Source organism: Natator depressus, chromosome 12 (genome assembly GCF_965152275.1).
Source record: "Natator depressus isolate rNatDep1 chromosome 12, rNatDep2.hap1, whole genome shotgun sequence".
NCBI classification, from domain to species: domain Eukaryota; kingdom Metazoa; phylum Chordata; order Testudines; family Cheloniidae; genus Natator; species Natator depressus.
In genome coordinates, this window is record NC_134245.1 from 3,204,347 (window position 1) to 3,226,768 (window position 22,422).

The 22,422-nt window shown below is 47.1% G+C and overlaps 1 protein-coding gene across 2 annotated transcripts in view; it reads left to right on the forward strand.

The window, feature by feature from the left end:
• Positions 1-22,422, forward strand: part of HYDIN (HYDIN axonemal central pair apparatus protein) — a 443,011-nt gene that overhangs the window by 252,319 nt on the left and 168,270 nt on the right. The window contains exons 22-23 of one of the 2 annotated variants that reach the window (XM_074968344.1): positions 1,799-1,942; positions 6,318-6,631. In XM_074968344.1, coding sequence (XP_074824445.1) covers positions 1,799-1,942; positions 6,318-6,631 — 458 coding nt within the window. The remainder of the gene's footprint in view (positions 1-1,798; positions 1,943-6,317; positions 6,632-22,422) is intronic. The other variant, XM_074968343.1, reaches the window with a different exon arrangement.

Consider the following 22,422-nt stretch of genomic DNA (forward strand, 5'->3'; position numbering starts at 1 on the left):
GCAATTTTCCCACCCCACTCCTGCTTTTTCATCCCTATTCTCTATTCCCCACAGCCAGCAATGTTGCAGAACCGCAGTTCTGTTATGTAGTCCAATGGTTCTCAGACTTCATTGCACCTCAACCCCCTTCTGACAAGAAAAATTACTACAGGACCCCAGGACGGGGGACAGAAGCCTGAGCCCACCTAAGCCCCGCCATCCCGGGGGTGGGGATTGCAAAGCCAAAGCCCCACAGCCCCAGGCCAGGGGGCCAAAGCCCAAGCCCTCGGGCCCAGCAAGTCTAAGCCAGCCCTGGCGACCCCATTAAAATGGGGTCACAATCCACTTTGGGGTCCCAACCCACAGTTTGAGAACCACTGGTGGAGCCCGTATGAATGAGCTGTTAGAACTCAACATTCAGGTTTAATTTGGTGCCATCCAGTTGCCCCAGCTGTCTCTCTGCATTCGGTTTGGTTCCATACCCTCTGATTTAATGGCTGCAATGACACTATCACTGCTTGAGATAAATACATTTAGTTTCCCAAACACCATCTACTTTATAGAAACTGATCATAAACCTCTGAGAAATGCAAGGTGTAAACAGGAACGAATAGGCTAGATTGGGAACCTGCCACTCTTTTTTTGTCTTTATAGCAGAAAGGACAGGAAACACTTTGCACCTGAGCTATGCAGGATCCTAGCCTAGTGCATATGCAGCACCATTTTCTTTCTTGCTTGTCTTTCTCATGCAAGTAGCCCCAGTGACTTTAATGGGACTCAGATCAGTAAGATTGGCAGGATTTACTCTGTGAATGAAAGCCCTTTGTGCCAGTGAGGCTGAGAAAGATTCACTGTCTATTAGTTAAAGTGTAGGACTTGGAGTCAGGAAACCTGTGTTCTGTTGCCCACTCTGCCACTGCACTTTCCTGTGTGATCTTGGTCAAGTCATTTTACTTCTTTGTGCCTCTACTTCCCCATCTGGAAAATGGGGATAGTAATACTTCCCTGCCTCACATGTTATAGTTTATGGTAAATGCATTTGAGGGAGAAAAGGGCTAGAAAGTACAGAGTATTAATAGTGATAGAGCTGGTTGAAATTTTTCAAACTTTGCCAATTTTGGGTGTATGAGAAAATTTTGAAATTAAAAGAAAAGGAGGGGAGAGGGAAGGGGAGAAATTGACAAAATTGAATCTTTGACCAGTTATACAGCTGGTCATAATGGTTTTTGAATTTTGATTAAATTTCAAGTTTGAACATTTTGAAAATTGGGGAAAGGAACCCAGGAAGAAATGAGGGGAAAGCATAATAGATACCAAGGCCAGAAAGGAACCATTGTGATCATCTAGTCTGACCTCTTGTATACCAAAGGCCCGAGAACGTTCCCAAAATAATTCCTAGAGCAGATCTTGTAGAAAAACATCCAATCTTGATTTTAAAATTGTCAGTGATAGAGAATCCACCATGACCCTGGGTAAATTGTTCCAATGGCTAATTACTCTCACTTAAAATTTTATGCCTTATTTCCTTATCCTTATTTTTTCTTGTGACATTGTAGACACACAAAGCTACACCCTGCTTCATACAGAAAATGCTTTATCACCACCCTAACAGAGCCACCGCGGCCGTGTCCGCACAAAGATTTGCATGTTGGACTTTGCTCATGCCACAAAGGCTGTAGAAATGAGCTGCCACGCTGTGGCGGAGGGTTGAAATCTCCCCCCCAAGTCCCAGTCGCCTGCCTGCAGCCCAGTCATCGTAGTGGGCATGTGCTTTTCCTGGGTTTCTCTTGCTTTCTCACACGGCTTTGCATCTACACAGCACCCCAGTGATGTCCTGACTTCACAGTATGAACCTCTGATCTTAAAGAACATCTCCTCCCTGCCACTCAGCGTTCTCCTGTCCCTACAAGCACCCTTCTTCCTCTGTGATACAGACCAGCAAACACTGCCAGCCGAGGTTCAGGTAAGCAGACCATAGGTTTCATGCAAGGCTCCTTGGTGTGTTTGTGTCTGAGGAGCAAAGAGCAGGTAGGTTTCCAAAGGGTAGCACTGGGATTAATTCTATATGATCATCAGCATGTTGGTCTGAGTTAAATCTGAAAGCAAAGCAAACTATTGGATCATCCGACACCCACACTTCTGAGTTTGTGAAATACACTTGGTCTAAGGTAACTGTTCTGAAGGCCAGGAGGTCTGAGGAGCAGCAGAGTAATGCCTTCTTTTGGGGATAGGCAGCAGGGGCCTTTGTTCTTTTGTATCTATCCATAGTAGGGAGTCCATTCTCCACTGCAACTCATCGGATTATCTCAGGTGCCTATACACAAATGCACGAAGCCTGGGAAATAAGCAGAGAGAACTGGAAGTCCTGGCAAAGTCAAGGAATTATGATGTGATTGGAATAACAGAGACTTGGTGGGATAACTCACATGACTGGAGTACTGTCATGGATGGATATAAGCTGTTCAGGAAGGACAGGCAGGGCAGAAAAGGTGGGGGAGTTGCATTGTATGTAAGAGAGCAGTATGACTGCTCAGAGCTCCAGTATGAAACTGCAGAAAAACCTGAGAGTCTCTGGATTAAGTTTAGAAGTGTGAGCAACAAGGGTGATGTCATGGTGGGAGTCTGCTATAGATCACCGGACCAGGGGGATGAGGTGGATGAGGCTTTCTTCCGGCAACTCGCAGAAGTTACTAGATCGCACGCCCTGGTTCTCATGGGTGACTTCAATCACCCTGATATCTGCTGGGAGAGTAATACAGCAGTGCACAGACAATCCAGGAAGTTTTTGGAAAATGTAGGGGATAGTTTCCTGGTGCAAGTGCTGGAGGAACCAACTAGGGGCAGAGCTCTTCTTGACCTGCTGCTCACAAACCGGGAAGAATTAGTAGGGGAAGCAAAAGTGGATGGGAACCTGGGAGGCAGTGACCATGAGATGGTTGAGTTCAGGATCCTGACACAAGGAAGAAAGGAAAGCAGCAGAATACGGACCCTGGACTTCAGAAAAGCAGACTTTGACTCCCTCAGGAAACTGATGGGTAAGATCCCCTGGGAGAATAACATGAGGGGGAAAGGAGATTAGGGGACTGAAACACATGACTTATGAGGAGAGGCTGAGGGAACTGGGGATGTTTAGTCTGCAGAAGAGAAGAATGAGGGGGGATTTGATAGCTGCTTTCAACTACCTGAAAGGGGGTTCCAAAGAGGATGGCTCTAGACTGTTCTCAGTGGTAGCAGATGACAGAACAAGGAGTAATGGTCTCAAGTTGCAGTGAGGGAGGTTTAGGTTGGATATTAGGAAAAGCTTTTTCACTAGGAGGGTGGTGAAACAGTGGAATGCGTTACCTAGGGAAGTGGTGGAATCTCCTTCCTTAGAAGTTTTTAAGGTCAGGCTTGAGAAAGCCCTGGCTGGGATGATTTAATTGGGGATCGGTCCTGCTTTGAGCAGGGGGTTGGACTATATGACCTCCTTAGGTCCCTTCCAACCCTGATATTCTATGATTCTATGATTCTTCACCCTTCCCTCAGGGCCTCAGCATGCCAGTCCTAGCAGCCAGACAGGGGCTCCCTCTCACTCATGGAATCATAGAATATCAGGGTTGGAAGGGACCTCAGGAGGTCATCTAGTCCAACCCCCTGCTCAAAGCAGGACCGATCCCCAAATAAATCATCCCAGCCAGGGCTTTGTCAAGCCTGACCTTAAAAACCTCAAAGGAAGGAGATTCCATCACCTTCCTAGGTAACCCATTCCAGTGCTTCACCAACCTCCTAGTGAAAAAGTTTTTCCTAATATCCAACCTAAACCTCCCCCACTGCAACTTGAGACCATTACTCTTCGTTCTGTCATCTGCTACCACTGAGAACAGTCTAGAGCCATCCTCTTTGGAACCCCCTTTCAGGTAGTTGAAAGCAGCTATCAAATCCCCCCTCATTCTTCCCTTCTGCACACTAAACAATCCCAGTTCCCTCAGCCTCTCCTCATAAGTCATGTGTTCCAGTCCCCTCATCGTTTTTGTTGCCCTCCGCTGGACTCTTTCCAATTTTTCCACATCCTTCTTGTAGTGTGGGGCCCAAAACTGGACACAGTACTCCAGATGAGGCCTCACCAATGTCGAATAGAGGGGAACGATCACCTCCCTCGATCTGCTGGCAATGCCCCTACTTATACATCCCAAAATGCCATTGGCCTTCTTGGCAACAAGGGCACACTGCTGACTCATATCCAGCTTCTCGTCCACTGTAACCCCTGGGTCCTTTTCTGCAGAACTGCTGCCTAGCCACTCGGTCCCTAGTCTGTAGCAGTGCATGGGATTGTTCCATCCTAAGTGCAGGACTCTGCACTTGTCCTTGCTGAACCTCATCAGATTTCTTTTGGCCCAGTCCTCTAATTTGTCTAGGTCTCTCTGTAACCTATCCCTACCCTCCAGCGTATCTACCACTCCTCCCAGTTTAGTGTCATCTGCAAACTTGCTGAGGGTGCAATCCACACCATCCTCCAGATCATTAATGAAGATACTGATCAAGACTGGCCCCGGGACGACCCTTGGGGAACTCCACTTGATACCGGCTGCCAACTAGACATGGAGCCATTGATCACTACCCATTGAGCCCAATGATCTAGCCAGCTTTCTATCCACCTTATAGTCCATTCATCCAGCCCATACTTCTTTAACTTGCTGGCAAGAATACTGTGAAAGACCGTGTCAAAAGCTTTGCTAAAGTCAAGGAATAACATGTCCACTGTTCCTGTCCAGCACTGCTCTCTCCAGAGTGCTAGCTTCTTTCTGCCTGCCAGGCACCCAGTCCTCCCTCCTTGAACTACAGGGAGTAACTGACCCTGCTTTGTCCTGCGGCTCTTCTTATATTGGCCTGCCAGGCTCTAACTGGCAGCTCCTTGCAGCCCCTCTTCTATTGGCTGCTTCTCGCACAGCTTCCACAGGGCTCTGTTAACCCTTACAGGCCAGTGCGGGGCCAATGCCACATCGCAAGGTCTTGTGATAGACCCCACGCCATTTAACGAGGGGTTAGCCAATCCACAGGCGAAGGTCCATCCAGGTGATCCCAAGCATAGGCACCGATGGGGTGGGGTGTGGCCTTGGGGGAAGGGGTGGAGTTCAGGCAGGGCTGGGGGCAGAGCGAGGGTGGGAAGGAGTGGAGTGGGGGCATGGGTCGGGGGAGGTTGAGCACCCCCCGGGTAGAGAGGAAGTTGGCGCCTATGATCCCAAGGCTCGTATATAGGCTCCTCAAGGGAGGCAGTTGCTCCAGTTTGCTCAATATCACTACCTGGCCAGGAGCATTCCCCTTGCCTAGTAGTTCTGGTCGTCTGCCCTTGCTCCGGCCCCTGCTCCAGCCTGCATCTGCTCCTGCCTCAGCCAGCCGCCTTGTGTTCTGACACGCCTATGTCAATGGAGTTACACTGAAGTAAAACCCGTGCAGGTGAGATCAGAATCAGGCCTGCTGACTCATCACACTTGCCATAGTATTGCATGAAATTGCCACATCACTTCCTGGCAAGAAATGTTCTCCTCGGTTTGGGTTGGGCAAAACCATTGGAGCTTGAGGTTTTGCAAACTTCAGACTAATTTTGAGGTTTGACAGAACTAGTTTGAGATCCTGACCTTTTTTCTTGACTCATGTTTCCCTCCCCCACCCAAATGGTTATTCACTTACAAAATCAGGAACATAGGGAATCCTGTGTTCTGTATGAGTGATAGGGGACTACCCCTAGTATTTAGGACTTCGTGGTTACCAATTTGTTGCAAACAGTAGCCACTTAATAGTGACAACAGGGCTAGCCCTAAGATCCTCCTGCTCAAAAAGCACCATCCCCTAGCACTTCAGTTAAAGGAGATGCTCTATAACTATTAACAGTACAGGGCTTATGACACATAGAGGAGCAGTTCTTATTTTATACAGTTTTATACAGGAGCACTAGTGACACACAGATCACAGCCAGTTCACAGTATGCTGTCTTTATTTCTTCCATTGGCTTTTTTTTCTCTGTACGGTTCGCTTTTTTTTTCAGTCTCTCCTAAGTACAACACGAACCCAGCAATGTACTGGTTAGTCAAAACTTTGAGGGGTTCAAAATTCAGCAAAACTACTTTCTGCTGGATTGATGCAATGAGAGGAATGTGTGTGAATCTGACAAGGTCTGAAACACGACTCGTTGTGGGGTGATCTGCCAGACACTTAGACATGCTATAACGAGGCTCAGAGATGGATGGGCTGAGATGGCTGTATTTTTTTCATGGTTTGTCATTGTGCGTTTGTGCATTTCACACCATTGGACCAGTAAAGTTCAGTCCAACGGTGATTAACCCCTGTCTGTCTCAATACAGCCCAGGACACTGGAGACTGGAGAGGAGCAGCATCTATCCATCAGGTTTGACCCTTCCTACAGAAAGGATTTGAACACCCGGGTTGCAGAGGAGGTCTTGACTATCCGGTATCTGGAACACCCTCATGAGGACCAGGTCACCCTTCGGGGTGAAGTGCACTTCCCAAACCTCCACTTCCAGACTATGGATTTGGATTTTGGCTGCATCTTGAATGACACGGAGGTTGTACGTTACATCAAAATGACCAACTGCAGCCCGCTCTTCGTCAAGTACCACTGGTCCTTCCTGATGGACAGCGATGGGAACCAGATAAGGTAGAGGCGGCATTGCCTAATCTATTATCCTTGGAGCTTTCCTCTTTCTTGTGTTAGTGTTTTGTTCCTTCATGAAACCCAAGACTTTGCATGGAATTGGACTGATTGCTTTATACTTCCTCCATTTGGAAATAGTTCCCACTGTCTCTGCTCTGACAACCTGCCAGTCTGATTGGGGGAGGCTAGCTGCGTGAAAGCCAGATGGGGTGTTGGGGAGGTTGTGCTCGAGAGGCAATATCCATCCTGCTAAACCAAGGCCACAATAGGAGTTGTCAGAGTAGCCCCCTACCTTTGCAGCTGCTTGTCTAATCGATGGACTCAGTCGCAACTGAAGCCCTTTCATATAATTTGTGGGCGGTGTAGGGGCCAATGGATTCACAAAGCCCTATATCCCATAGTTACGCCCATGCCACCAGCCTGTTCATGACATTAATAGTGCAGAGGCCCAATCTACTGCCCCTCCACTGCCAAGCCCAGTGCAGCCCCAGTGGGGGTGTAAGGTGGTGTGGAGGGCTTTATCAGGCCTCCTTGCCCAGTGTGGGATTCTGCCCCTAGTAGGGTTTTTTTCCTAACCTATTAAAGTGCTTATCACATGCACTGAACTGTTGTTAAAAACAATCTGTGAAGGAATAGTGAATTCTGTAGCTCAGCCATCAATGTTCTCTGCTCAGCTGTCAGTGTTGTCTGCCTGCATGTCCTTAGGGAATCAGAACTGCTCAGCTTTGTTTTGAGGGTTCCCAAGCCAAGGAAAATGGGTTGAGCCATTCTTGCAGTATAACCATCAGAGCACGTCTATAAATACATGCCCAGCAGCTCTCCCCAGCTCAGCACAATACAACAGTAGAGTTTGGGCAGTTGTTCTAATTACAGTAGCAAATGTTTTTTTCAGAATGCCCCAGGAAACCTGACAAACTTAACCGCTGAGTATTGATGTGCTGCCATTCTGAATAACATAAGCCATCAGTAAATAATTTCACTTAGGAAACTGGGGTCTGGCCCACAGGAGGGACCTTTTGGGAAGTGGAGGAGATCAGATATTGATACTTGGAGAGTTTGGGGAGTAAATTCAGACATTGGAGTAATTCATTCAGGGTTTGAGCCTGCCACCAAGTGCTGGGTGCCCTCAGCTCCCACTGAAGTTCATGCCCCTTGCAGAATCAGGCTAGCAAGGATCCCAGGATAGAGAAGAGAGAAAAGGCTGGAGGGGCAGGTGGAATACGTGGACTGGGGGAAAGTCATCGGCTGTTATATCAATGCTTGGAGGCTCCAGTCATCTCCAGGCAAATTAGATTAATGTTTAATTACAAGCTAAAGAGAGACTCTAATGTTGGTTATTGAACAGTGGTTATATATTTTAGAGTAAGGTAAGTGAGGTAAGCACATTACTGTGAAGCCGGCATGGAATTAATTTCATCTGTGACCATTTGCTGGCTGAATGCCTAGGTAGCTGTTGTTATGTTTTAAATATCTTTGCATTTTCGGAAACACGAGGCCCAAATCGGCTTCCAGGTTTTAATGACCCATGGTCCATTTAAATCTGTTCCATTGAGTCTGAGCCTGTGATGTGCAAAGTGCCTCCTGCTGGGTGCAGAGTGCATTCAGCTCCTACTGACTCCATGGGCAGTTGAGGGATCTGAGCACATGGCAGGATGGGGCCCTGTGCTCCGATGGGCTCTGGCTTTTTCCTTTTCTTGCTTGTTAATGCGATGGCATTTAGGAGAGTGGCTCATTCTCTATTCTGCTCTGCTTGTTAATTAAGCAGCAATGTACTCTCTATCCATCCCTCAGCAGACACTACATGACTCTCCATGGCAGAACTGGGGCCCCAAGTCCATCTCTGAGCTAACACCTCAACTTCCTCATTAAGTGGCCAGTCTCAGAGCATTGTCTCAGATATTTCTATTCTGCATTAAACACTATTGGTATTGTACAGTCTAAATAATCATGTGGCGCTAACTCGGCCTGACATTGTGGTCGTTAAACACCAGGTTCCATGAGTTGAAATCAGTGTAGTTTAGCCATCTGTCTACCCATCCACCCATTGCCCACCGCCAGCGTATTTGAGTCTCATTGAGATTAACGTGCCCATTTTGGCTGGGAGAGAAGATTGTGTCTTTATTTTTATTTCCTTTGGATGGACAGGATCCTGCAAACAGATTTTTCTTCTTTTAATTTCTTTTTTGCCTTTTATTTTTCTCCTCCTTCCCTCTTGCTTCTGTATCACCACTCTGAACAGACCCGCAGATAAGCAGCACATGCCAAATCATTCCTGCACTATTACCAAGCTCACACATGGTTCCATAGCTCAGTCGCCTTCTCTGGCTTTGCTCGGCCAGCTGCCTCTATGAGTTATTGAGCCTGGCCTCTATTGTTCTGTACTTGTGTAGTTATAGATGGACCTGAAGCAAAAGCCCAGATCCAAACATCCCTGACCATTGTGGTCAGTCAGATCTGAATCCAGGTTTTGCAGAAGACCCCTAATAAAATATTGGGTAGAAACAAAACCCCAGAACCATACTTAGAACCATACTTAGAACTTTATGTTAGGATGGGGCTGGATCCAGATCCAAATGTTGCGTCGTATTTCTTGTCAAGTTTCTCATGAATGCTCTTAGACTGTGGACAGAAGGTTGACTGTATTCAGAAGGAGATGTCAAACTCCACAACCCATCCATCCCCATTGTTTGGAATCCTCTATGGACTGAAGAACCAAAACTTAAAGGATTTACATGACTTTCTTTTTAAATTACTAGCGATATCCCTCTAAGCAGGTAGTGCAGAGCACATACCCTGGATAATCTCCAAATTTACCTGCTTCCTAAGAAGAAAAGGAGGACTTGTGGCACCTTAGAGACTAGCAAATTTATTTGAGCATAAGCTTTCGTGAGCTACAGCTCACTTCATCGGATGCATGCAGTGGAAAATACAGTGCGGAGATTTATATACACAGAGAACATGAAACAATGGGTGTTACCATACACACTGTAACAAGAGTGATCAGGTAAGGTGAGCTATTACCAGCAGGAGAGCGGGGGGGGGGGAATAAACATGGGGAAATGGACACAAATCAGACGTCAAGAATTATAACATTCAAAATCCAGTCGGAGAACACTTCAGTCTCTTTGGTCACTCGATTACAGACCTAAAAGTGGCAATTCCTCAACAAAAAAACTTCAAAAACAGACTCCAAGGAGAGACTGCTGAATTAGAATTAATTTGCAAACTGGATACAATTAACTTAGGTTTGAATAAAGACTGGGAGTGGATGTGTCATTACACAAAGTAAAACTATTTCCCCATGTTTATCCTCCCCCCTTCCCCCCCCCCTCCGCTGTTCCTCAGATGTTCTTGTCAACTGCTGGAAATGGCCCACCTTGATTATCACTACAAAAGGTTCCCCCCCCCCCCCCCGCTCTCCTACTGGTAATAACTCACCTTAAGTGATCACTCTCGTTACAGTGTGTATGGTAACACCCATTGTTTCATGTTCTCTGCATATATAAAATCTCCTCACTGTATTTTCCACTGCATGCATCCGATGAAGTGAGCTGTAGCTCACGAAAGCTTATGCTCAAATAAATGTGTTAGTCTCTAAGGTGCCACAAGTCCTCCTGTTCTCTTTGCGGATACAGACTAACACGGCTGCTACTCTGAAACCTGCTTCCTAAGGTTTCCCTTCTTTGTTAACTTAAATAACAAGCCTCAACTTCCTCCAGAGCACTGCTGTTCCTAAGGTTTATTCCTGCATGACTCCTCTGTCCCAGTGTCTAGTTCTCTCTTGCCTGAGAGAGAGATACAACCTTTTAATCACCTGATTTAGAGCTAAAAGGAACCACCAAATCTAGCTGCCAGGTGAGTCAGCAGAATGGTTCTGCATCTCTGTGCATGGTCTTACCACTGTCTGAATGCCATACATGGAACATCTTCCCTTTGCTGAACTGACATCTGTAGAGAACATGAACCCCTTGGCTAGAGGTCATTCTTAATGGAAAGTACCTAAGGGCCTGATCCTGTTCTTACTTCAGTTCAAAGTTTGCTATGTTAGTTTGATCCTATATATTTATGTCAGCCTTCCCTCTCTGGCTAGGATTTTCCCAGCCAATTCCTTTTAAGAGAATAGGATCTTTTTCTCCTCCCTGATGGGGCTTCCTATGGTGTGAACACCTTCCAGTAATCCTCCTTGCTCTCCCCCCATAACCTGGCGTGCCACATTACAAGGCCCTGCAATCCACATTTCAGCCTCGATGCTGGCATGAATCCTTTGTTCCTTTTTAATTTTCTTAAGGAAAAAAAAGAAAAAATATATGCAATGAAAAACAAGACAAGGCAAAAATGCAACAGTAATGGACTGACAGTCAATTAATAGAAAAAATATTAACACAAGCAACAGTAATATACATTGGAATCCACAGAAGGTGTGGGGCACTTCATGGGGAAAGTACTCTGATATGGGAGAGCCTGAGATAAATGACAAGGGCATTAAATCCTTCTCACCTCTTTCCCCCATCACTGCTGTTATTTGTTATTACTTGCTCTGTTATGTCTTACTTGGACTGTAAGCTACCCTGTGGACACCTGCAATGCTCTATAAATAATACTAGTAATGAGTGGGATGAGGGCAAATGAATGCAGGTAGGAATCCTGGAATAAATCTGACAACAGAATACATTTTTAGCAGTGTTTGTCTCTCCTGTCAATGGAGGAACAGTTTGACGGATCAGTATGATAGGAATATGGTCTTTCATTTCATAAAGATGGAGCTTCATGTAACTAAGGCCCTAGGCTTCAATCAACCTTTTCTTCTGATGTGCCAGTCTGAATATCATAAATGTCAAGAGACAAGAACAAGTGTCTCTGTACTTGTGAGTGGCTTATGAGTGTCTCTGTACTTGTGGACAGATATTAGGGAACTTGAGAAGATGTCATCAAACAGAACATATGGGCAGAGCAAGTCTATTGCAGCTTTGATACAGGGCTCCCCACAGAAGATTAAAAATAAAGAAAATGTGAGTGCTCAAAAAGGAACCAGAGCCAGGAGCAAGTAAATCCGTGTCACTGCCAAGCTTATCTTAAAGACATAAATGCAGAGAGCTTGATATTGGAAGGAGAAGCAGGAGGAGAGGGGAGGGTTATTTGCTGTTTCTCAGTGTCTTTGCAAGCCTTCTTCTCTGTTTGGGTTCATCTTCTTAAAGCAGATCAGTTTGCAATATTCCACCCCTCCTTCCTCTCCAGTGCTCTGCTGCTTTCTGAATAACTGGGATTTATGGCATGCATGTGCCATGTAGACTTATCACTGCTCCCCTTCTGGTTGAGTGTCCAGCAATATAACTGAAATTTTCAGTTCGCTCGTTCTCTAGGTACTGTGCGCCAGATTCCGATCTCAGCTATGCTTGTGCAAACCTGGGGTAATTCCACCAGGTTCAGCACAACTGTGCAAAAGAGATCAAAATGTTCAAAATGACTTCATGGGAGGGTGTAATTTGGGGGCAACTTTGAATGTGTTACTTGTTTTTTCAGGGCTGAGAGCTTGGCAGTGATGGTCTCTGCATTTCTCCCACCTAGATGAGTGTGGCTCGTGTCATGCTTTCACATGGCTGATTAGTAAGCAGACCCATTGAATGGGGAGTGTGATGTAATTAGTACAAAGGATTTGGGGGCTGTAGAAAACACACAGCTTGGATTAAAAGCGCTGCAAGTCCCATACAGGATAGAATCAGACAATTGATGGCATCTCTTGTACATCATCCTATCCCAGCAGTGGTAATGGGAGTCTCCAGTACAGAACATTGCAAGGTACCTACGTCCGCCATGGTCTGCAGTTAGCTGGTGGCAGTGACTGTGCTGCTGTTCTCTCCCTCTCCTATTTTTAGATATTTGGAATGCAGCAACTCTGACGCCACTTAGATCTGTGGTGACTTTTCTCCTCTCTTGTGCCAGTGACTACTGCAGACACTGCAAGTGACAGAAGAACCAGCTGAGCCTGAGAGAATTAGACTTTTTTCTTTGCTCTCTGAATGAATTTCTTAATGGTTATTTTATATTTGAAACTTCAATACAATTCCACTGCAGACTGAAATTTCCCACATGTAAATGCCACTATCCCTGTATTAAGTAGACGGCTGTTGCTCTCATTCTCTGTTTATATAAGACTGGAACTCGGAGGCTGTGCTCTGCATGGTTCTGACAGGGGTAACACTACTGGCTATTTATGAAACTATGTTGATTTCAGCTGTAGGGAGCAGTGTGCTGTGGTATCTATCAGGGCTGAGCTCAGGCATTGGCGTTGATTTAGGAATCATTGCTGTCTCTGTTCCTTCTTGTTTAGGTCTGTGCACTAACCAAACGCTGTCGAGGAAATCTCTATGGCAGGACATGGTATTTGCTTCTGTTTGTTCATTGACCTTCTGCTGTTGTGTGAAGCAATGACACTGAAGGTGTCACGATCTTCCAAACCTGATCTGTCTTATTTTCCAAGTGATTTCTTTCCCTCTCCCCACTTTGTCTTGGTATCTCCTGCAGCATGTGCCCCAGTACTATAAATCATGCTGAGTATTTGGTGCTGGAGCACTACTTAGATCCTCTGACATCATTCTGTCCAAGAATGCTGTTCCCTTCATTATTGATATTCTTTCATCTTATTCTGGTCTACTCTATTCTGGTTTCTATATTGCACCTATCACTGTAGTATCTGAGTGCTATTAAAGTCTTGGAGATGGGGCCAAGCCACGGAATTTAGATTTTGGTTCTGATTTATTGTGATGTTGCACCCCATAATGCTTTACGGAAATATGCTTATGAAAGTAAATATGACATAACTGGAATATGTTTATGCTACATATGCCATGTAACATATCTCTGCAAAGGTTATGATCTACTGAATATATTCATCCTATTTGTATTCATGTATCATTTTTGTTCTTGAAATTATGAATATTGGCTGTGTACTTGGTTGATTTTAAGTAGCCTTAGTAAGGCATTTGGTCAGCTTCTTTAGAAAGGAATTTGCAAGTTAAGTGCCCAGTCAAGAAACATGTAACAGACAACGGATATTGGAAGACTCCAATCCACATAAGAAGTCTACCTGAGAACGTTCAAGATAACATGTGAACAATGACTGCTGCCTGTAAGTTCTGAGTCATGCATGGACATGTGACTTGCCCATGTGACTCCAAAACTCCATCTTGTAGCTGGGATTTTACACAGGGGGAGGGAGGGGTGTCCATCCACAAGAGAAAGTCTATGTAAACCCCTGGGAGACCCCTCCATTTTGTCTGCAGCTGGCTCAATAGATAGCCTCTCCACCCCCAAAGGATACCTAAAAGAAACTGGCACAAAGGACAGTAACCATGGGGGTGTGAGTGATTGCTGGACCCAGACTAAAAGGAGGCTAGTCTGTAAAAGAGGCTTATTGGAACATCTCTGAGGGTGAGAGTTTATCGTTATTCAGCTTCTTACTGTATTAGGTTTAGACTTGTGTGTTTTATTTTATTTTACTTGGTAATTCACTTTGTTCTGTCTGTTATTACTTGGAACCACTTAAATCCTACCTTTTGTGTTTAATAAAATCACTTTATCCATCTGGGTGTTGGAGACAGGAACGCTTCTTAAGCTGTTTTCAGTTAAGCTTGCAGTTTTTAAGGGATGTAGTTCAGAACTGGGTCTGGGTTTGCAGCAGGCTAGTGTGTCTGGCTCAAACCGCCAGGGGAAACAGGCTCAGGGGTAGTCTCAGCGCATCAGCTGGCAGTTTCCAAGGGGTTTTCTGGGATCTAACCCATCACATTTGTGTCTAATAAAAAGTGAATACACTTTAAAAAGAAATAAGCAGTACTGAGTGGGTAGAGTGCACCCTACAGCACCCTACAGCACCTACTGTCAATGGTCTGCCATCTAAGGACTGCCTCAGCTCAGCCCAGGTAGCCTGTGAGCTCAGACAGGATCATCATAGCACAAGGTGGTATGGCTGCAGATCCCTATGGATAATTGTGACTTAGACCCAATCCTTAACGGTATTTTAGTAACCTAATTCCCATTGATTTCAATGTGAATTGGGTGGCTGAAATACTTTTGAGGATCTGGAGTTTAGTTATGTTGAGATGTGCTCAGGAATCTTATACACTAGACCTCTGAAAAATAATCTTCCTTATGCCATCAAGTGTTCTCTCTGGCTCATCCCAAGAAAGCGACATGGCTGCTCTTGTGACTTACTTCTTTTAACACTGTGGGTTTTCACGCCAGAGGTGAGGGCCTTTGGTGGGTGAAGTGCTCCCTATATAGTGTGCATCTCAGTTTGTTTGTAAATTACCTCAGGATCTTTTGCATCCTATTAGATGCTTTTAGGGCAGGTGAGAAGACTATCACAGTCAGGGAGAACATTCACCAGGAAACTCAGCCATGTGGTTCCCATTCAGAAGGGATCTACCTGTTATGTGCTGGAGCTCTGTCATCCACATACGTTAATGAGGAAGCAGGAGGTGGGCCCAGCTCAGAGCAGAAATAATACCCAAATTTAGTCTAACAGGCATGCAACATAAGGCAGAGATACTGATGGGCCTGACCAATGAAGGAATCAGCAGCACAGGGGAACACAAGGTACAGGATAATTGCTAGATAACCTTGGTGACAGACAGTAAGGGAGGAGTTAGTGCTTGTTGGCTGCTGCTTTGAGTGAGTCACCCAAAGTGACTGGTACTACGTACCAATAGCACCGGAGTGGAGATAGCTCAATACAATACATTCACCTTCTAGAAGCACTTTTGGAAATTGTAAAATGCCATCCTCCTAATTGCCACAATTTAGCAATTCATTTTTCCCACCGTGTGCCATTTCTCACATACTAACATTTGTGCAGCCTGTCATTACTCCTGAGGGCATTCTGCACCAAACAGTTAAAAATTCTGCACATGATATTTTAAAATTCTGCACATTTTGTTTGTCAATAAATAAATATGGAGGCTTCAGCCTGGCAACAGGAGCACAGGCACAGAGGTGGGAGATCATCCTGCAGCCCACCCCACCGGACATGGACTCGGTGGTGAGGCTGCACCCAACCCTGACACAGTGCAAGGGCCAGACCTGCCCTGCCCCTCCATGCCAAGCACGCTAGATAAAGGCAGGCAGGCTCAGCCTAGCAGTGTGGAGAGGGCATAGTGTGAGGAGATCCAGGTGTGGGGTGATAGGGTTCTGTGTGGAGCAGTCTGGGTGCAGGCTGCTTGGTGAGGGGTCTGGGTGCAGGGGATCTGGATGAATGGGCTCATTTCGGGGGGGGGGCGGTTCTGGGTGCAGAGGCCCTGGGACTCTTCCGGGGGTCCAAGTGAAGGTGGTTGGGGCTCATAGGAGGGGTCTGAGTGTGGAGGGATCAGTGGGAGGTGGGTCCTGGCTTCATGGGGTGCAGGTCTGGGTGCTAGCTTGCTGGGGCTCAGTGGGGGTCTGGTGCAAGGGGCTTGTTGGAGTGGTCCATGTGCAGGTGGAGTGGGGCTTGTTAGGGTGGGGATTCGGTTGTAGGGGACGGTCTGGGTGCAGGCATGGGGTCCGGAGGCATGGAGGTAGGGCTCAGTCGGGGGTCAGGGTGCAGGGGGGCTCTGGATGCAGATGGTGAGGCTTGTCGGGGTGTGGGTTCAGGTGCAGGGGGCTCGGTGGGGGTGGTCCGGGGTGCAAGGGGTGAGGTTTGGTGTGGCGATATGGGTACGAGGTGGGTCCAGATGCACGGATGGGGGAGCAGCTCCCTGTGCAGTGGAGCTTCCTGCAGCCAGAGAGGTTTCTGGGGGTGGATCTGACCTAGCCCTGGCCACTCCTGGCAGGGGAAGAGGAAGCCCAGCCGGGACTAGCAGCTGGGTAGAAGCCACTGGCTGGGGCATCCCCAGCCCTCCCCTCCAGTGATTTACCTCCCTGCTAGCTGCTCCTGGCACCTGAAAGTCCAGGAGAGCTGGCTGTATTTTAAAGAAGCCTTATTGAGGGTGCAGGAACAAACCATCTCGATATGCAGAAAAAATAGCAAATATCGCAGACGACCAACTTGGCTAAACAGTGAAATCTTCAGTGAGCTTAACTCAAAAAGGAAGCTTATAAGAAGTGGAAATTTGGATGGATGACTAGGGAGGAGTATAAAGATATTGCTCGAGAATGCAGGGGTGTAATCAGGAACGCCAAGCACAATTGGAGTTGCAGCTCGCAAGGAATGTGAAGGGTAACAAGAAGGGTTTCTATAAGAAGAAGGTCAGGGAAATTGTGGGACACTTACTGAATGGGGGAAGCAACACAGTGACAGATGATGTGGAAAACCCTAACCCTAAGCTGAAGTACTCAATGCTTTTTTTGCCTCGGTCTTCACAGACAAGGTCAGCTCCCAGACTGCGGCACTAGGCAGCACAGTATGAGGAGTAGGTGAGCAACCCTCAATGGTGAAAGAACAGGTTAAGGATATTGAGAAAAGCTGGACATGCACAAGTCCATGGGTCCAGATCTAATGCCTCCAAGGTTGCTGAGGGAGTTGGCTGATGTGACTGTAGAGCTATTGGCCATTATCTTTGAACATTTGTGGCGATCTGGGAAGGTCCCAGACAATTGGAAAAAGGTAAATATAGTGCCCATATTTTAAAAAGGGAAGAAAGAGAACCCAGGGAACTACAGGCCGGTCAGCCTCACTTCAGTCCCTGGAAAAATCATGGGGCAGGTCCTCAAGGAATCCATTTTGAAGCACTTGGAGGAGAGGAAGGTGATCAGCAACAGTCAACATGGATTCACCAAAAGCAAGTCATGCCTGACCAACCTGATTCCCTTCTATGATGAGATAACTGGCTCTGTGGATATGGGGAAAGCGGTGGATGTGATACATCTTGACTTAAGCAAAGCTTTTGATACGGTCTCCCAGCAAGTTATTCTTGCCAGCAAGTTAAAGAAGTATGGATTGGATGAATGGACTATAAGGTGGATAGAAAGCTGGCTAGATTGTCGGGCTCAATGGGTAGTGATCAATGGCTCCATGTCTAGTTGGCAGCCAGTATCAAGTGAAGTGCCCCAGGGGTCGGTCCTGCTGCCGGTTTTGTTCAATATGTTCATAAATGATCTGGAGGATGGTGTGGATTGCACCCTCAGCAAGTCTGCAGATGACACTAAACTGGAAGGAGAGGTAGATACACTGGAGGGTAGGGATAGGGTCCAGAGTGACCTAGACAAATTGGAGGATTGGGCTAAAAGGAATCTGATGAGGTTCAACAAAGAGAAGTGCAGAGTCATAGAATCATAGAATATCAGGGTTGGAAGGGACCTCAGGAGGTCATCTAGTCCAACCCCCTGCTCAAAGCAGGACCAATCCCCAATTAAATCATCCCAGCCAGGGCTTTGTCAAGCCTGACCTTAAAAACTTCTAAGGAAGGAGATTCTACCACCTCCCTAGGTAACGCATTCCAGTGTTTCACCACCCTCCTAGTGAAAAAGTTTTTCCTAATATCCAACCTAAACCTCCCCCACTGCAACTTGAGACCATTACTCCTTGTCCTGTCATCTTCTACCACTGAGAATAGTCTAGAACCATCCTCTTTGGAACCACCTCTCAGGTAGTTGAAAGCAGCTATCAAATCCCCCCTCATTCTTCTCTTCTGCAGACTAAACAATCCCAGTTCCCTCAGCCTCTCCTCATAAGTCATGTGTTCCAGACCCCTAATCATTTTTGTTGCCCTTCGCTGGACTCTCTCCAATTTATCCACATCCTTCTTGTAGTGTGGGGCCCAAAACTGGACACAGTACTCCAGATGAGGCCTCACCAATGTCGAATAGAGGGGAACGATCACGTCCCTCGATCTGCTCGCTATGCCCCTACTTATACATTCCAAAATGCCATTGGCCTTCTTGGCAACAAGGGCACACTGCTGACTCATATCCAGCTTCTCGTCCACTGTAACCCCTAGGTCCTTTCCCACAGAACTGCTGCCTAGCCATTCGGTCCCTAGTCTGTAGCTGTGCATTGGGTTCTTCCGTCCTAAGTGCAGGACCCTGCATTTATCCTTATTGAACCTCATCAGGTTTCTTTTGGACCAATCCTCCAATTTGTCTAGGTCCCTCTGTATCCTATCTCTGCCCTCCAACGTATCTACCACTCCTCCCAGTTTAGTATCATCCGCAAATTTGCTAAGAGTGCAATCCACACCATCCTCCAGATCATTTATGAAGATATTGAACAAAACCGGCCCCAGGACCGACCCCTGGGGCACTCCACTTGACACCGGCTGCCAACTAGACATGGAACCATTGATCACTACCCGTTGAGCCCGACAATCTAGCCAACTTTCTACCCACCTTATAGTCCATTCATCCAGCCCATACTTCTTTAACTTGCCGACAAGAATACTGTGGGAGACAGTGTCAAAAGCTTTGCTAAAGTCAAGAAACAATACATCCACTGCTTTCCCTTCATCCACAGAATCAGTAATCTCATCATAGAAGGCGATTAGATTAGTCAGGCATGACCTTCCCTTGGTGAATCGATGCTGACTGTTCCTGATCACTTTCCTCTCGTGTAAGTGCTTCAGGATTGATTCCTTGAGGACCTGCTCCATAATTTTTCCGGGGACTGAGGTGAGGCTGACTGGCCTGTAGTTCCCAGGATCCTCCTTCTTCCGTTTTTTAAAGATTGGCACTACATTAGCCTTTTTCCAGTCATCTGGGACTTCCCCCGTTCGCCACGAGTTTTCAAAGATAATGGCCATTGGCTCTGCAATCACATCCGCCAATTCCTTTAGCACTCTTGGATGCAACTCGTCCGGCCCCATGGACTTGTGCACGTCCAGCTTTTCTAAATAGTCCCGAACCACCTCTTTCTCCACAGAGGGCTGGCCATCTACTCCCCATGTTGCGATGCCCAGCGCAACAGTCTGGGGAGTAGATGGCCAGCCCTCTGTCCTGCACTTAGGACAGAAGAATCCCATGCACTGCTACAGGCTGGGGACCGACTGGCTAAGCGGCAGTTCTGCAGAAAAGGACCTGGGGATCACAGTGGAGGAGAAGCTAGATATGAGTCAGCAGTGTGCCCTTGGTGCCAAGAAGGCCAACGGCGTATTGGGCTGTATTAGTAGGAGCATTGCCAGCAGATCGAGGGACGTGATTATTCCCCTCTGTTCTGCACTGGTGAGGCCAGACGCTGAGCTGATGAAAAACAGCATAGCAACATCAAAGTTAATGCAGCTATGGCAGTATACAACAGCTAAGGATCTGGGTCCTAGTTTGTATGAAAGACCCTATCAAAAATAATCTTTTATTTAGCTGTGGCACTTATCTATCCTGGAAAATACTAAACCCTCATCTTAAGAGCTTACTTTATTGTTTCCCCTCTAGCTCAGTGGTCTCTAAACTGTGGGACATGCCCCCCTACAGGAACACAGAGGAATGTTTGTGGGGTGCATGGTGGGGCCCGGGCCAGCCCCTATGGAGGGTGGTGGGAGGGAGCGCCACCTAGCCCTGCTCTGCCCCCAGCCACAGTCCACTCCGCTTATCCCCATTCCTGCTCTGCTTCTAGCCCCAGCTCCTTTCCCATCCCCAGTTCTGCTCCCAGCTCCACCTTCAGACCAAACTCCTCTGCTGAGCCGACTGTGCAGTAATGGGGGGGGGGAAGAATGTGGACAGATTCCATTACTGCGGGGGGGGGGGGGGGATGACAGAAAAAATTTGGGCACCACTGCTCTAGCTGTATCGCAGAAGCTTTGATTTCCATGCTGCTGTTTGAAGCAGGTATATTGTCCTTGCCAAGCGAGAAAACAGGGAGCGGTCATTAGGATTCATAAAAATTGGGAAAGCCTATTAAAACATCCCAGCTGATAACTTCAGGGTTTAGGGGGTACACTGCCATTCATCTACATATTTTGTCATGGTGGGGTAGGCAGCTGGAGGCAAAGAGAGAAGGCACTTCAGCTCTTTAAAGCAAAGTGGCACAGAGAGGAGTCCAACCAGTGAGACAATTTAGTGTAGCCATGGGATAGGGTGGCAGTTTGTACCCATTAAAAGGCAAGGCTCAGACAATTGTCTCCTTGCTGCAGTCCTGTAGTCAGGGGTGGAAGTAACTGAGGACACTTACCGCTACGGGGCTGGGGCGGGTTCTCACCGGTTCGCAGTACTGGCCCGTACCGGGTCACTTTAACCCCTGCCTGTGCCCGTAGTAGTGACCAGCGTTGTGTTCGCAGTCCCTGAGGCTCCTGCCACCGGTCCTTCTGCTTTCGTCAGACAGCAGGGTCCTACAGAAGAGGGCATCAGCCGCAGAAAAGGAAATAACAGTGATGCGGTCTTGCGTTGTCCTTAAAGGTCTCTCAGCTCCTCCTCAATCCCACCTGCAGATTGAGGTGTAGAGCACAGAGAAGTGAAAATACCTTACCCCGCCTCAGAGGAGTCTGCTCAGCCAGGGTGGGGAGCTAGTCAGAGGAAGCGTTGTCAGGCAACAAGCGTTCTCTGGGGATGGTGCTTTCTGCAGACCAAATTCAGCCTTGGTTTAAATGCTGCATCTCTGTTGACTATAGTTGGGTTCTGCCTGTCATGCTATTTATTATTGTTATTAAATGTCTTATGTGCATTGGGGTAGATCCTGAAGGCCCCACTGGGGTTGAAGGCCCCATTGTGCTCAGGGCTCTACGTACTCTTAAGAAGATGCAATCCCTGCCCCAAAGAGCCTACAATGTGAGTTTGACACTAGGTAGCTTCTAGCCTGTTGTCTAGTGAGTACCTTCACAATGAATATGTAGAAGTGTGAGGTACCAGGGGAATTCCCCATTGCAGATATTAGCAGAGAACTGATTACTCTCTCTTATTAGCGGTCATCTCCTACAGCAGAACAGCTGCTGTCTCTGCTGAGAGCAAAAATACACGAAGCAGAAAACAAAGGCACAACTGTTGTGCAGTTTCATTCACCAGTCTGGTGTTCACAGAGGAGGATTGCCAACAGCCCAGGTGGAAGAGCTAACATGCTCTGTTGGTTCAAGTCCCCTCCAGTGTTATTTTTGACTTTATGTCAGCACGGTTCTTCTCTGAGTGCTGACTCATGTCCACTCCAAGCTAGGTGTGTGCGTGCCTTGTGCACCATTGCCGGAGATTTTTCCTGTAGTGGTATCCATCGAGCCAGCTCTAGTGCCCTCTGGTGCTGCGCACTTCTGCACCAGTACAGGGGCACAGCCAGGCAGGCACTCTCAGTTCCTTCTTGCTGCCTGGGATGGTTGCTGGAATGATGCTTCTTGCTTTAGCAAGGCTTCTTCCCAGTTGTTTTTGGACTATAACTTTTAGTTTCTTAGTTTAGCATAGTTTAGTGTATATCGTTATTGTAATTAGTGTTAGTGTACATAATTAGTCCCTATCGTCGAGGGATGTCTTTGCCCCAGGGGCCAGGCATGCCCTGGTCCCTGGGCTTCAAACCTTGTGTTTCCTGTGGCAAATCTATGCCTGTGAGCGACCCTCACTCCAGCTGTTTAAAGTGCTTGGGGGAAATCACGTGAGGGACAAGTGCAAGCTCTGTCGGGACATTAGACCCCTTACTAAAAAAAGACAGAGACATCAGGTTGAAGGCTATCCTGATGGAAGCTGTCCTCAGATCTGCCTCAGAGCTGAGCTGCTCTGATTCGGCACCAAACACTTTGGCATCGTGTGAAGCCCCCCCAAAGCACCAAGCTCTTCCTGGCACTGTTCACCATCTCCACTGCTGAGGCACAAGCAGAAAAAGCAGTGCACTAACAGGGAGCGCTTGCTGGTGCAAAAACCGAACAAGTGGGGGGAAGGAAGCACAGTGAGACTTGTGCCAGGCCACTCTTCCACTCCTGATCTCA